Here is a 15,137-nt window from a genome sequence, read left to right as displayed (position 1 = left end):
GAGGCGCTGGTTTAGCTCGGTTGGTAGCGCTTTTTTTTATATTTATATAAAGGTATTCTCTAGTTACAGATTCTACATAAGATTTCCTGGACGGCAAGTGTTCTGGTTTCCGTTTGTAGTGCGCTTGTAGTCTCACTATGTCACGTATCAGCAGGATACGGCGTATGCAGGAAAAACAGTCCGTGTGGACTGGTTAGCTCCCACCAGTGGCTATTCGATGATGATTATTTAGCTTCTTGTTAATCTCTATTAACAGACATCTGCATGCTAACAGCTAACAATCTGCTCTAGATTTAAAATTCAACTTGAGATAAATGCCCTGACGCGGCGTGACGAAAGCTGTTCAGATTTCCCGACTTCCTCGAATGCATCAGAAATGATCGATCCGACCTCCGTTTAACAAACGAGCCTTTTAAAAGTAGTTTTCTTCTCCTCTTGACGACAGACCTGACAAAGCTTGACTTCTTACAAATTTGCACCATGATATTAAAAATGTTAATCACAAGTAAATCACAAGAAAAAACGGTTTCTTTTTCTGTGAACAATGAAGCACGCGGAAAAGGAAGTCTTGACTGGAATGTTCACCGTTGTCCCCGGGGGCTATATCGTCGTTAAACTATAGCTGATGGGATCCGAGATTGCAATAAAGCTAAAAGCCAAAACTAATCATCTAAATGGTATCAAATAAACTGCAAAAGTTGTTAAAACAATTTAATTTCAATGACACTGCACAGTGAAGAACACCACAGAGACCAGTTTGTGCAGCCCTTCCCTCTTTACTCAGAGTCTATAGAGCGTCTGTTGCAGCCACAGTGACAGCCTGTGGCCTCTGAGGTAACAGACTATAGTGGTAATATAACACTTGGTCCCATCAGAGACTTCAGAGACTTTTGGTCCAGTTCAGTGCTGCAGGCCGACCTCAAAGTGGGCCACAAGAAGTGTCAGCTTACTGTCTCTGACAGAAATCCAAAGTTTCAGGACAGTGAAATAACAAAGGCCAACGACAAATGCATTCATTCAAAAAGACAGTATGTACAATTTATAACGACAGCGTACAGTCTCCAGACACATATTACATCATGTCTAATCAAATCCAGTGTCATGACTCCCTGTATGTGATATTCTTTAACATATCAAAATGGTTTCTTTACTGTTCTAATGCGAGGCAGTGTAATAAATAAGAATCAAGTGTGCTCCCATCGTATCACAAACACGTTAGCTAATTCGACAAACAGACAAGAAGGTGTTGCTTTTCACCAGGGGGGGCTTTAAATGTTTTTTTCATCAGTGAGTACCATTTTTTTCTCTGTACCTTTTTGTATTTATTCTCCAGGGAAACATTCAGAGCCACAACCATAACTACATTTCATCTGGTAGTAATGTTTGTAGTCCAAAACATAACGTGGATGTTCACGTAAAGATTTGGCTGCTGTGCACTCTTAAAATGACTGACGTAGATCTAAAATCCTTACATAGCCTTCAACCACCGACCACAAAGTGATGCCTGGAGACAAGAAAAGAAAGACGTACACAATGACGGGGAAAATCAAAAGATCTCTTCCTCTGATTAGAGAGGGAAATGGTGGAAAAAAACATGATGAATGACCAACAAGTCTCGGAGAGAAAAAAAAGAAAACACAAAATTTGGTACATAAAAAGCCTGCAACATAATCAAACAATTTAGTCTTGAATGCAACCCAGATTCCACTGTACCACACTGCATTCGGCAAAAATACTTAACACATCACAATCTCCGAAACGAATGTTCAGCATATTGCACTGAAAAATGAAATCTACTAAAGAAACAAAAAAAGAACGATCCACAGTTGGTCCGTGCGCTGCAGTCCGTGTGGCCCGACCGAGCTCAGAGTTCTGTGTTTGGCCCGTATCAAACCAGCGTGACCGTGAGGCGTTCAGGGTCCAAAGTAAAGGCCTCAGTAGTAGTAACGCTGCATCTCTGTCCAGTTGGTGATCCAATACTTTTTCTGCGGCTCCTCAGGCTGAAATCCCAGATTGAACTGGTAGCGCTCAGCCTTGCAAATTCTCACCCCCCGGTGCTTTGGCATTATCCGGTAGTAGACGGCTCGCTTGAAGAATCCAAGCTGCCGGGGAAAGAGAGAGAAAGGGAGGAGGTGACATTAAAGAGGGAACACATTAAACAGCAGGAGAGCTTGGATTAATGACGGACGGCGAGGAAGATTTAGGATTCATAAGCTGAGGAAAATCAAGTTAGGTAGAAGATAAACCAACACTGAGGAAGGAAAAACTGGATATAGAAAGATCACACAATGCATAGTGTTAGCCTGAAAGAGAAGGAGAAGCAGCGTTAGGCACAACAGCAGACATAAAAGAGAAGAAGTGTTAAGCAGGTTGAATCACACCCCAAGCTAAGCGCTGTAATTAAAAGCATCCTCAGTAAAGTCCATTTGCGGGGGCGTTTTTACCCATAAGCCCTACTGGTGTGTGCTGTTGGGGGACCCGTGGGTGCCTCAGTAGTCGTCGGTCAGCCTCTCTGTCTCAGAGGGCTGGATCTTCATCTCAGCCTTCTGGGCCTTGGCCTCATACATCTCCCTCCTGTTGGCCCGCTGGAAGAAGCCACACTGGAGGAGGAGGAGGAGGAGGAGGAGGGTGCATGGAGGAGGGTGAATGAAAGGTTAGACTGATACTGTGGTTATACATCAGTCAGATGAATGGCTCAACAGCGATTATATAATCCAGAGAAGACGGTTGGTGTGGGTGACAAATACACTCAGAGGCGGTGCAATCAGTGCTGTGATGATTGGTCGGCTCACCTTCCACAGTATGAGGATGATTATTCCCAGGAGGAGAATTCCTGCCACTGCTGCAGAGATGATGATCCACAGTGGGAGCTCGTATGGCACCTCCACCCCCTCCACTGGTTCTATATCTACTGAAAACTACATGAGGGGTGCAGAAAGTTCAGTAAAATCCTCATCATCATCATCATCACCATTACCACTGCCATTATAACGCACCATGGTGGTCTGACTGTCCATCTTTAAAGTTGGTTTATCTGTGATGAGCTTCAGGGTGGCTTGACCTCTGACCGTGACTTTCAGAGCGTTGGGATAGTCCTGCAGACACACACACACAATTCATTAATTCTGTAACACAAAATTTCCCCTTGTGTTTAAGTCCACTATTAATCTGTGAAAATGTTGCTTGATTTGTTATATGTATGGAAGCCCTAAGCGGACATACATCCATACATTTTGTTTACTACGTTTTCCCGTGATAACGACTTTATTTCAGTTACTTTCTCGAGATCTCAACTTATTTTTCTCGTTATCTCAGGATAACAAAGCTTGTTTTCTCATGATAACGGGATAATTTTCCAGCTATCTAGAGGCTGGTCACTGTGATATTACAGACCACGACATGCCATGCTGCCATTGCCTGCACTAATGAGGTAAGTTAAGTTTTGATCATCTGATGTTATGGTGCTGAAGCACTGTTATCTCGAGATAACGAGATAAATAAGTCGAGATCTCGAGAAAACAACCAACAAGCAATGACTTATTATTGCGGGCAAACGGAGTAAATGAAATGTATGGACGATGTCCGCTTCAGGCTTGAACTGCACAAAACTCACTGATGCCTTTGTTATGAAAAAAGATATTTAAGTATATTTTATTCATGACAAAAATATTGACAACAATAAGCAATTAACATGCAAAAATATTTGTTTTAGTGGGTATGTTTTTACCTTAAGTGATAATCTCGAAGATTTTAATTTAAACAAATGTTTGTTAAGTCACTATCTATTGCTGAATGTGGTAACACAATGGTGATTGAGCTGATTCGCCAATAATGAATGCCTTTGCATTTGCAGTATTATGGACTGGGTGTCACAAGCAGCGCCCAGTTAGTGACGCGTTTTCCGTCACGCAGCAGTGGTTGGTCTGCCAGAGAGGGTAGGCGGAGCTAAGCGGCTGCTTTTCCGGTCTCTGCAAGTGTTGCGAATAAACAGTAATCTACTATGGCTGAACAAACAAAGAAAAGGTCGATGACTACAGATACAACTTCAAAAATAAGTGAAAATCCAAAGAAAAAGAAACAAATTCGACGCTCAGATGAAGGCAAAGGAAAGCGACCGTCAGCGAGGAAAATCAAGAGTCACCGACCGGAGCCAACCGTGGACGTCACACATGCAACACTGTCTGGATATCTGGGAAGTGTGCTCCCGCAATTAACGTTTATCGCCATAGGTGCTGCCAAAGAGAACGAAACTGAAATCTTTGAGATTACATTAATATTATTCTTTGAGAATGGCAATGGAAAGGAAAGCACAACAGATGTGGTGTGTGTGTGTGTGTGTGTGTGTGTGTGTGTGTCTAGATTCACATGAGCTGACCTCCAGCATTGTGCTGTTCCACAGCCGGGAGCGGACAGAAATCTTGGCTGAATTCGTCATGTTGAGCAGAGGACAGGTAAATGTCACACATCGAGCTGTTCCTTTGGAGCATTCCTTCAAAACACAAGGAGAAAGAACTATTATACAAATTGACAATTACATCGTGTTGCTGTCGTAGGTGTTTATTCAGGATGCAAACAGTCTCCGTAAGGATTTGATAGATGAGAGAATGTCCATTAACGCCTGTATAATCTAAAGTCTGAAGCAGTTAACATAAGTTAAACTGTTAAAGGAGTTTTGGGAGTCTGCAAGGCCAGCAGGAGATTCACTTTTGCAGCCAGTGATAATGTAATCAGTATACGCTGATTGAAAGAAGGTATTTCTAAATGGGTTCTAGCCACACTAGCGGCATGGCGATTGAGAAGGCAGTGTTGGTATGCCACTCTTCTACCCGACTGAAATATCCCAGCAGCTAATGAGAAAGAAGGCCCTGACATTTGGTACAGATATACATCATCCCCAGAGGATGAATCCTGCTGACTCTGGCGATCCTCTGACTTCTCTTCTGACCCCAACAGCAGACTGACATTTGTGATTCAGAGGGGAAAAGTCCACAAAATACTTGATGTATTACTGTGCAATATGTATGCAGTTATGTTTGTTATATTTATGATACTGTGCACCAATCTTACCAATAGATGGGTCTCTTTGCGAGGAGTGAGCAGAGTGATGGCTGCCTGCGGCTCAATGATATGTGGCTGCGTCGCATCGTCAGCATCATCCACGGCAATCTGCCGTTTAATACGCCTCCGTTCGCTCCCTGACAACTGCAAGACAAGAGTGGGAGAGGAAAAATGTAAGAAGGAAGCAGAAGAGACAGAGACATGACATCAGAAGGCTCATGGTAATTACTGGTTTTGATAAAGACATTACCAAATTCTTCTCAGAATAGCATTTTCATTCATTTCCACTGTCTATATCGAGGCCGCACGCATTGTGACTTTCTATTTGGGGCTCTGTGAGGTTTGTGTGTGGCGACGCGGATGGTTTTTCCAAAGAGTATTTCTGAACATCTGTGGTTTGGCTTTGGGACCATTTTCACACATATTTTCTGCCACTGACTCTTAGTCATACTTCTGTGACTGCTGCAGTTTACACTCATGTCAGGGGGAATTACAGCTTTAAAAACAAGCCTGTGAACAGCACAACACATTCAGAGTTAAAGTAAAGTTGTTCTTGCTTTACATCAGCCTCATTTTGGGAAATTAAACATGCTAACTGTTACATTACACAAACATTTTCTGAGCTGTTAAATCACCAAAATAAACTGTGAGCAACTGTCACACAGATGTTAATCATGCTAGCTGCATAGTGCTCTAGATTTGTAATCGTCAGTAAAGTCAAAATTGTAATTTGTCTCATACTTTTGTTTATGACGCCCAAACTTGATGGCATTTACATCAGCGACAACTGTACCTCCTCTTTAGTGCGATCAGCAAATGTTACCACTGTATTTTGTTAATGCAACAATTCTAGAATTAGCATGTAGCGCTGCATTTGTGTGCGTCAGTTGGTCTGTCAGTTAGATAAAATGTGTCTCCTCCTGCGGTTTACGACTCACAATATTGATGAAATTTCCATCAGCCTCAGCTGTTCTTCCTTTTTAGTGGTAATTAGCAAACATTACCTCTGTGTTCACATCAGTGTTGGCATGTTAGCATTCTGGCGTTAGCATGAAGCTTAAAGCTGTGCCTCACATGCTCGCAGCCTCACAGAGCTGCACGGCCGTAGACTTATAGTCTCGAGTTTAGCTCTTGCTCTTTCATTAAAGTCAGTACCTATGTGTTTTTGTAACCGTTTTGGTGGCCTTTTGGTAATGGGGACATTTTTGGATGTGCGTATGCGTGTGGGTTTGTATATATAATGAGAGAACAGAAAAACTTGTGCGTAGTTGAAAGTACAAAGAGATAGGAAAGATTAGATGAAAAAGCATAAAATGTATCAAAGGTCAAAGGCTGAATATAAACACAGTATGTTTTCATGTGGCTCATAGTCAGCTGAATCACTGGTATTCTTTTGTGTGTGCGGTTTGGTGTAAATCACTTTGTTCACAATCTGCCTCATCAGTATCTTTTAGGGCTTTACAGGTTCCCTCAGCCTCTGTTAAGGCTGTTTATTGACTTGTAAAAAAGGAGCATGCAAAGCCTGAAGAAGGAGCCTTACAGTAAGGTTAAGCAGGTTGACAACTTCTCCCGGAGGGTTACATTCGATCTCTGAGTCGCCTTTTACAACAATCTTCGTCAGGTACAGCAGCCACTTGCCGTTGGTGACCTCAAAGGGCCACTCAAACTCCACAGCCAGGGTGCCCATGTCTCCCAGGGGCTGTCCTCTCATGTTCACCTAGTTTTAAAGAAGTCAAGAGCAAAAAAAAACTCTGTAGAAATTAAACACATAGTGTGAAATAACAATATGGGCTTGACTGTGACTGTGTAATTCCTAAATAGTATCCACCCCTGGTCGTGCTTCCACCACAAACCAAGGCTCACATAACATTCCCCCGCAATATTAAACTTCTGAGGAACAAGAATTTGGCTTCAAAGACAGGGCGGCGCCGAGGGAAATGTGGGTGAGTAGCACACATATTATAGATGCAATATACAATCCTGGAGGTCTAATATAGTCTGAGTGGTGGAGGTGACTCACATTGAAGGTGAACTCCACCAGACTGCCCACGTCACTGGTGTTGACCATGGCTGACTCGCCCATCACTGTGCCGCCAAACTGTGTTTGCACCAGCGGGTTCGCTCTGGTGAGGGTGATGGATAATGTGATGTGACATTAAATACCTCAGTATCCATGGCATTTCTGTGCTCTTTACTGTATATACAGTGCGTCATGAGTTGATAATAGGACTCACATGGAGAAGGAGGGCAGGATGGTGTTCTCAATCAGCAGGCCCACCGGCACAGGCTTCAGGTCCAACTGCTCACTGAGACTGAAGAAACATCCATTATTTCAACAGGTGTGTTATGTTAATTTTGGACTGCCCTTTAAAAAATTAGGAACAGCTATCGTTGTCTGAATGCTGCACATGCTTTAGATATAAAAGAAAGAAAATGATGCGTCAACATTAGGCGCTTACGTGGACAGCAGCAGGTGAGACTCAATCTCCTGCGTGTACAGATCGATCCCTGACGTCTCAAACTTGAGGGCAAGTGACACCTGATAATGAAAGCAAGGGAATGTAAAGTCTCAAATACATCTCAGCAGAGGAAAAAAGAGATACAATCAATGACAATTAATTCAAACGTACCTTTTCATTGCCTCTAAGTGGATTCCCCAGATCACAATTCACTGCTGTGCCGGTCAAAGTGCATTGTACATCGTGGTCCTGAACACACCATAAGCATATAAAAGAATAGAAAGAGAATTAAAGTTTAACTACTTTTATATGATGGTTACAAAGAAAAGACAGAATGTAGAAGAGAGCACATGACAGGAGGAAATAACTATTAAATGGGCCTTTCTCTGTCGTCTGCTGCCCCCCAGTGGACGTACCTCAGACCTGACTCCAGAGTATGTCAGTGCGTAAGGGATGGTGACGTTGAGCATGGCCTGGTGGGCGTCTTCAGCCTGCTTCCCCCCGTCAGGACTATTCGTCACCTCCACCATCAGCCTTAATATCTTCATATTGCTGTTGAACTGAAGGACCTGGAGTTTGCCCTGCCTGGACACAGGGATACATGGACAATATTTACTGATTAGACACTTGTTTTTCACTTATTATTTTGCCCTTTAATACATTAACCACCTCATTCACATCCAGGTGTGGCAGCTAACCCTTAAAAATAAGTAAGTAATTTGTATATTTATAGTAAATAAGCACACAGCTGTGTACACATAAAAAGGGCAAATTCAAATTACACTAATACATGTATATTAGCAATAAAGTAATGGTTTCAAAATTTGGGATCGACACCTTTTCACTGTTTAGCAGAGAGTTAGATATGAAGCTCAACACCTCTCATGTCTGTAGGCTAACTATTATGAAGCTACCGCCAGATGAAGCTAGCTTAGCTTAGCTTAAAGATTACAAACAGGGAGCAATAGCTAGCCTGATTCTGTCCAGAGGCAATTTTACGGATTAAAGAAACAATAATAATAACATTCATTACATTAATAACCATTATGTCACAATGCGTTAGTACAGATTGCTAGTCTTAGCTGCGTGGCTAATGTCAAGCTAGCAGAAAGAACAAGCAAACACAGCACTGGAGGGGAAGGCATACATCAAACCAAAAAATATGTCGGTGGTTTTCCATGTTTCCTCAAATTTTGTAAGTTACTTATACATAGTACTTTAGCATGTTGTAGATAGATAGTTAGGTGACACTGCTGACACCTTTCTAATGTCTGAATGCTAATATGAAGCGACTATCAGCAGCTATTTAAGTTAGCTTGGACAAAAAACAGGAAACAAGAAAACAGCTATCCAAGCTTAGTCCAGAGGTGTTCTGTGTGCTAATGTGCGAGATGTAAAGATGCTGTTTAGGAGGACTTTGTAGTTGTTGGATGGGGCGGTAAGCTGTGTCCTCAGGATTTAAATCTTTGAGGTAAGCTAGGCTAATCTTCAGGTAGCTTCATATTCAGGCTACCTCACAGATATAAGAGGTGGTATTAGCCTTTTTCATTAGCTCTCAGCCAGAAAGCAAAAAAATATATTTGCCCCAAATGTTGAACAATTCTTGTCAGCTGTTTGTGGCACACATTTAAGAACAAATAAGAACATAAGAACAACATTATAGTCAAAGAGGGCTTCACTATTCAGTATGTCATGTCACCTGGGGTAAGGCTTGTCCTCTTCATCAACAAACTGGGCTGTCACCTGCAGGTTACTGCTACATTTGTTGTCAGAGCCACACTCCTTCTGAAAGCTAATCTGTAGGAAATGGAACATATTTTATGATATCATATCTCATCACATACGTTTGTTTCACTATATAAAGTATAGTGATTTAAAATTTGTCCTTTGAATGTAGCGTGTCCACCGCTCCATACCTCTGTTCTTTCAGTGATTGTCTGCTCCTGGCTGAGAATTGGGAAGAAGTCCAGGTTCTCAAGGGTACTTGTGGATTTAGGTTTTTGTTCATGCAAGGACATGTTGACGGAAAAGACCACTGGCTCCAGCTTGTCCCTCACAGGAGCCTGTAGAATCATCCAAAAGCATTAGTCTTAATAAGCACACACTTAACGGAGCGTGAACACATTAAAACAATTTGAATCCTTGTAGTGATTAATAAAACCGTTCACAAATAAATACAAATAAATCTATATTAAAAAATATATAAAGTTTATTTATGAACATACACAATTGGGTGTATTTGTTTTCACACCTTACCATTACAATCAGTTTCATGGTGTGACACTTTTGTTTTGAAGATGGCACACTCAGTATATCTGTGTATGTGTCATCGTTGTCCAGAAAACGAACGCGAGGGCTTTTTCTCCTATCCATGTCGGCCTCCACTGTGTACTTCACCTCTTTACAGAGCAGGAACACATAAAGAATTCACATAAGGAAACCAGTCGCTTACATGAATATACAATCTATTAAAACACGTAATTGAAACACGATTCAGTAGCAGAAGTAAAGAAGGACTCCTTACTGATGTTTTTCTTGAAGTCTTTGTTTCCGTTGCTCAGAGTGAAAGACATACACAGAGTTGCTGTGATGCTGAAAAACACAAAGAAATATACATCTATTATAAAAACAAACAAACAATAAGCCAGTATTAGACTTAGATAATCTGAGAAAGACGTCTCACCATGGTGTATTTTCAGGACACTTATTGGGGTCCACAATCTTTGGCCCAACAGTAAAGCTCCTGGTTAAGTGGATGACTGGTCGAGCCCTGAACAGAAATCAGATGACAAGAGGAATCATAAAAACAGTTCACATATTTTTACTCAACAACACCAGACCTACACTCATTGCCTCAGCCACTACCACTACCAGCAGTCTGTATTTTAAGTGAAGAATTAAAACCTTCTCCCTGCAATGCCGTGTTTCTCTTTAGCCTCTCTCCTCTTCCTACCTGAGCAGGGCCAGGCGGTCGTCCAGGGAGCCGACTAAGATGTCAGGGTAACTGTTGTCATCCATGTCCATGCCTCCGTTGAGCGAGTAGCCGAAGGTCTTGAATCCTCCCACTGACTTACCCTCGATCACCTGCAGAGGGCAGCATTGACACATCGGAGATCAGCACAACAAACCTGGGCCCTTTCAGGTTATATCTTACATGTAAGCATTGCAGACGTTACCTGACTGGGCTCCTGTGAGACTCCCTGTTTGCTTCCCATCCATATGTAGACCTTTCCTGTGTCGTGGAACGGAGCTCCCACTGCAACGTCTGCAGACATGAAAAATGGAGTGAAATATCAATGGACACATGAGAAGACAGGCGGCTGAATAAAAGGTCTGTCTTCACCTCTAGGTGGCAGCATAGCTCTTCTTAATGACTAGTAAAAATCCAGTGGAAGCAGCTTCATACCGCTTTATAGTACTGTATGTTTCCTTTCTGAGCTAAGTGCTTAGCAACAGTGCATAAAAACAATCATACAGAGTCTTAATGGGGAACCATACTTTACCATAACTTAGAGCGGACAGAACAGTTTATGCACCGCCTCCTTATACAGTAGTTTACACAAGGGTTAATAATGGGGGGAATATATATATAAATAAAAAAGACGTTAACTAGAATAACCTGCTTATTTTGTTTGCCCTCCCGCCATCGTCAAAAATGTGTAATGATTAGAGTCACACCTTGGAATCCGTCTTGATTGACATCACCGATTGCAGCCACTGCAAAGCCGAAAGCAGAGCCCGAGGGACCCTTCAGCACCACGCTGGCCGTCTTCTGGAACGACCCATTCTCGTTCATGTAGATGTACACTGCTCCTCCCTGATCCTTCTTGCGGTCAAAGTAAAACGGGGCACCCACGATCAGGTCATTCCAGCTGTATACAAAGAAAAAACAACAACTTATTATGCAAACAACTAATACTGCTGGTACATGTTCTTTAAAATCCTCCAGATGCAACATGGTTTCACTCATGCATTCATGGAGACGGATCATCATGGAGATGATTTCACCATGATGTCATCACGAACACCTTATCTCAGCTGCTGAAAGGACAGGTTTTCTTCCTTCATCTTACCTCACGCATACATCAGTGTCATGCATTCTCTGCATATCAGGGCAGCACATAGCTACAGAGCATTGGAGCATGAGGCAGCTCAAAGGCACAAGATACAGTTACAGACCAGCCATGGACACGCGCGAACACAACACTTGTCCTCCTAAAACTCTACTAGTTTAATGAAATGCATTGTGGAGGGCCTCATATTGTCACTCTTTTATATTTGAAAGCAATATAGTGTTTTTCAGTGTGGAGAGCAGACACGCACTCGTCATTGTTGAGGTCGGTGGTGGCCAGGCAGTTCCCAAAATAAGAGCCCACTTGTTCTCCCGGAATGATTAACACCGGCTCGATGTTTTGGTAATTCTTGGTCCCGAACACCACAGAGCCCTTGGACTCGTCCCGGGGAGACCCTGTCACCACTGTGTACTCGTCATGGCTCAGCAGCTTTTTCTCCTCAATAACTGAATAACCTGCAGACGACAGCATTCAGGAGTCACTGTGTCATTGTACGTTTGTAAAGCAGTACAGGCCTTTTGGAATCGATCAAAAACATCATCATATTTACCCATATAACTGTAACGTCTAAGTGACAGCTGTCCAAAGTCTTTGTCTCTGGAGTCCCAGCTATTCGTTGGATCTCTCCATATAACATGGACATTACCTTCATGAAAAAAGCATAATTAGATAACAATGTTATGTCTGCTTCATGAACAGCGTGCAGATTTCCCAGACAGAGAATAATCCCAGTGTTTAACTAACACTGTACTATTTAGGAGACGTACACAGGGTTTAATCCCATTCTGTGAAACCAGCACATTACTTTAACAATAACTAACAAGAAACAATCTTTTTAGACGTTAACTCCTTGTGCCCACCTTGCCACAAGTAGCTGCCCGTGCCACCGATGTAGACGTCAGTATCCGTTATGCCAGCTGAGATGCCCATGCTGCACATGCCCTCATGCAACAAGTCATAGCTGGGGTCGCAGACCTCGTATTTGTAATTCTGCCATTCATCAGTATCATCATAGGTCAGGTCGTTACTCCTGACGTAGCACTTTCCTATCATCCGCCGCTGCTCCTCTGTGCCAGCTTGGATGATCTTCACATAGCGATGCCCGCACGCCTAAAGAGCCAAAAGAGAGTTTATTATAGGACTAATTTACAATGTGTGAAATCTGGTAACCTCCTCTAATGATGTAATGAGATTAAATCAGAGCTTATAAAATAGATCTTTCTTCTTGCTGTATATTGTACATCAAAAATAATCATTTGAAACAATATCACACCCTATGTCGTGCTGATATTCAGTAAAACATCACGACATTGGGTGTGATATTGCTTTTATACAGTAACAGTTACACAAGCAACAAATAGAAGTTAAACGTAATAATCAACGACAAATTATTTTTACTGCATCAATGCAACTACTTCCACAACTTAACTGAAACAGGTTGCCAAGCAACACAAACATTCTCCTGCACTCTGTGTCTACAGGTTACCACAGATCAGCTGTTTTTTATCAGTATGTTTGAATGTATCATCGACCAGTGAAATAAGTCTGCTGTGGGATTCAGAGGTACCAGCTTGATCAATGTAGACATACACACTCTGCTGTGATGTTAATTAACAGAACACCTGGCTGAGGCGGAGTGATACACAGAGTGAAAAGTCCCAGTGATGTTGTCTAAGGCTGTGTTCGAAACACCATACTATATATACATACTACATACTATATACTGCATGCTATAAACTGCACGCTATATACTGCATACTGCATTCGGCAGTAGTATGTAGTTTGGATGAGCTTTTCAAATTCATTTTGCAGTGTGCTACACCAGGCGGAAGTAAACAATAACCGCCGCTTCTTTAGCTATAGCGCCCCCTTCTGCTTGAATGCTGCTGCTGTCCATCATTTCAACTGCCACTGTGACATTCCTGCGCTTTGCATTGTGGGATACAGTAGGCGAAGTAGACTGGTCCGAACTACGTACTGCTAGTATAGTATGGCATTTCGAACACGGCATACTGTATATCAGTACCCATGGGACGCCTCTTGGTCGAGACTAAGTGTTGTATAATGCTTTTTAGTGAACCACTCAAACAATATAAGACTTAAGGAAAATGCTCCAATTTAAGTAATTGGAATTATTTATGTACTATAAAAGAAACAGAAAATATACAAAACATTCAACATGTACCGCTTCTTTAAAAATGAAGACTTTGCGTGTATTTTGCGAAATCTAAAACACTGGATGAAAAACTAGTTAAAAAACAATAAACTAGAGCCCCCATTGCCGTTTCCAGCAATGATGAGAGCATCAAAAGGGATATAAACCAATATGTATGTGTAGGTTTGTCTTTTAATTGATTTATCTGTTATCAGGTTGATCTACACGGCATTTCCTCCCTGCTTGTGTCATTCTGTGGGTGTGTGCGTGTGGAGTGAAACATCCGGTTACTTATGATGCAGTAACTATTGCAACATTAACACTCTGTCATCTGTGACATTAAATATTGAAAATGGTTTTATCTCCCCATGCATCCCATAGTCAGTTAATGTCGCTGTACACATAATAAGCCACCTGTGACTCTGACTCATACAGACAGAACAGAACAGTCGTCTCACCAGCACACGTCCCCCCGGCTGAGCTCTCTGACTGGCCACTGTCACACCCAACCACATGCCCTCCATCATCTCAGACGGTTTCACTGGGGAAGACATTAAACGGTTTAATAGGTTACTTTCAAAATAAAAGTATACAAAAACATTTTAGATTATTGACAAGTTTAGTTTGAAATGTAATTTAATGTTTAGTTCAAAACCAAATTCCCAATTTTAATTAAGTTTAAAAACCCAGCATTCAGTCCAGAGTCGTCCATGTCCATTAAAAAAACATTCAGCATGATGATTGTTATTATAGTCACAGGAAAACTAACCCAAACAGTAAAGCTTCAGTCAGCCTGGATCATGTCCTGACAAACATGAACCACAAAAATGTGGCTGTGACTGCGGCAACAGACACTCCAACCTCAACATCAAAAGTGATGAGGAATCCTTTTATTATGGTTCTTACTTTTCGCCTCCGGAGGGTCTATTCACCTCCAGGTACAAAAGCAGTGAGTCTATCAGTTAATAACCTTCAATTAAGGAAGGATGCACTTTCAGAGTTTCATATCCTGGAGCGCATCATTTAGGCGCAGCGAGTCATTGGGAATAATAAAGTACATTTTGGGGATTAGCCTGAGAATGTTCGACGCACGCCCTTTATCCTGAGAATAAAGAGGAAGCTAGCTGGTTAGCATTTTCAGGTTTTATTGACAGTTGCTTACTTAACAATCAGGGAAGTCCTCTACGGTGGAAACGCCACTGACTTTACACAGAAAGGACAGTTAATTTATCACAGAGAGTACAACTCAGAGTGATAAAACCAGTGTTTTATGGCTTTGAAAGACACACTGCGAGAAAGTTTGAAAAAGTAATCCCTGATAATGTGAGTTATTTTGGCCTGTTGTTTGTGGGACAAGAATATTCTTTAACACAAAGTCTGAATTGGTAATTT

General features: G+C 41.9%; 1 protein-coding gene across 3 annotated transcripts in view; it reads right to left on the bottom strand.

The window, feature by feature from the left end:
- Window positions 1-724: 724 nt before the first annotated feature.
- Window positions 725-15,137, bottom strand: part of itga3b (integrin, alpha 3b) — a 31,731-nt gene continuing 17,318 nt past the window's right edge. The window contains exons 3-26 of one of the 3 annotated variants that reach the window (XM_069664314.1): window positions 14,204-14,286; window positions 12,451-12,700; window positions 12,141-12,236; window positions 11,841-12,045; window positions 11,196-11,389; window positions 10,694-10,782; window positions 10,471-10,601; window positions 10,201-10,287; window positions 10,042-10,109; window positions 9,774-9,916; window positions 9,434-9,580; window positions 9,217-9,314; window positions 7,934-8,102; window positions 7,689-7,766; window positions 7,518-7,597; window positions 7,293-7,370; window positions 7,079-7,181; window positions 6,599-6,775; window positions 5,068-5,202; window positions 4,376-4,489; window positions 2,997-3,095; window positions 2,793-2,918; window positions 2,445-2,600; window positions 2,015-2,102 (exon numbers count right to left, since the gene is read on the bottom strand). In XM_069664314.1, coding sequence (XP_069520415.1) covers window positions 2,490-2,600; window positions 2,793-2,918; window positions 2,997-3,095; window positions 4,376-4,489; window positions 5,068-5,202; window positions 6,599-6,775; window positions 7,079-7,181; window positions 7,293-7,370; window positions 7,518-7,597; window positions 7,689-7,766; window positions 7,934-8,102; window positions 9,217-9,314; window positions 9,434-9,580; window positions 9,774-9,916; window positions 10,042-10,109; window positions 10,201-10,287; window positions 10,471-10,601; window positions 10,694-10,782; window positions 11,196-11,389; window positions 11,841-12,045; window positions 12,141-12,236; window positions 12,451-12,700; window positions 14,204-14,286 — 2,861 coding nt within the window. In that variant the 3' untranslated portion in view covers window positions 2,015-2,102; window positions 2,445-2,489. Of the gene's footprint in view, window positions 2,103-2,444; window positions 2,601-2,792; window positions 2,919-2,996; window positions 3,096-4,375; window positions 4,490-5,067; window positions 5,203-6,598; window positions 6,776-7,078; window positions 7,182-7,292; window positions 7,371-7,517; window positions 7,598-7,688; window positions 7,767-7,933; window positions 8,103-9,216; window positions 9,315-9,433; window positions 9,581-9,773; window positions 9,917-10,041; window positions 10,110-10,200; window positions 10,288-10,470; window positions 10,602-10,693; window positions 10,783-11,195; window positions 11,390-11,840; window positions 12,046-12,140; window positions 12,237-12,450; window positions 12,701-14,203; window positions 14,287-15,137 lie in introns of all 3 variants that reach the window. The other 2 variants (XM_069664315.1, XM_069664316.1) reach the window with 2 other exon arrangements.

This window comes from Semicossyphus pulcher, unplaced genomic scaffold, assembly GCF_022749685.1.
Source record: "Semicossyphus pulcher isolate SPU_LCO1_2020_fin unplaced genomic scaffold, fSemPul1.0.p SCAF_16, whole genome shotgun sequence".
NCBI lineage: Eukaryota > Metazoa > Chordata > Actinopteri > Labriformes > Labridae > Semicossyphus > Semicossyphus pulcher.
Note: the sequence above shows the minus strand (reverse complement) of the source record. Positions and strands in the feature narration are given on the sequence as shown.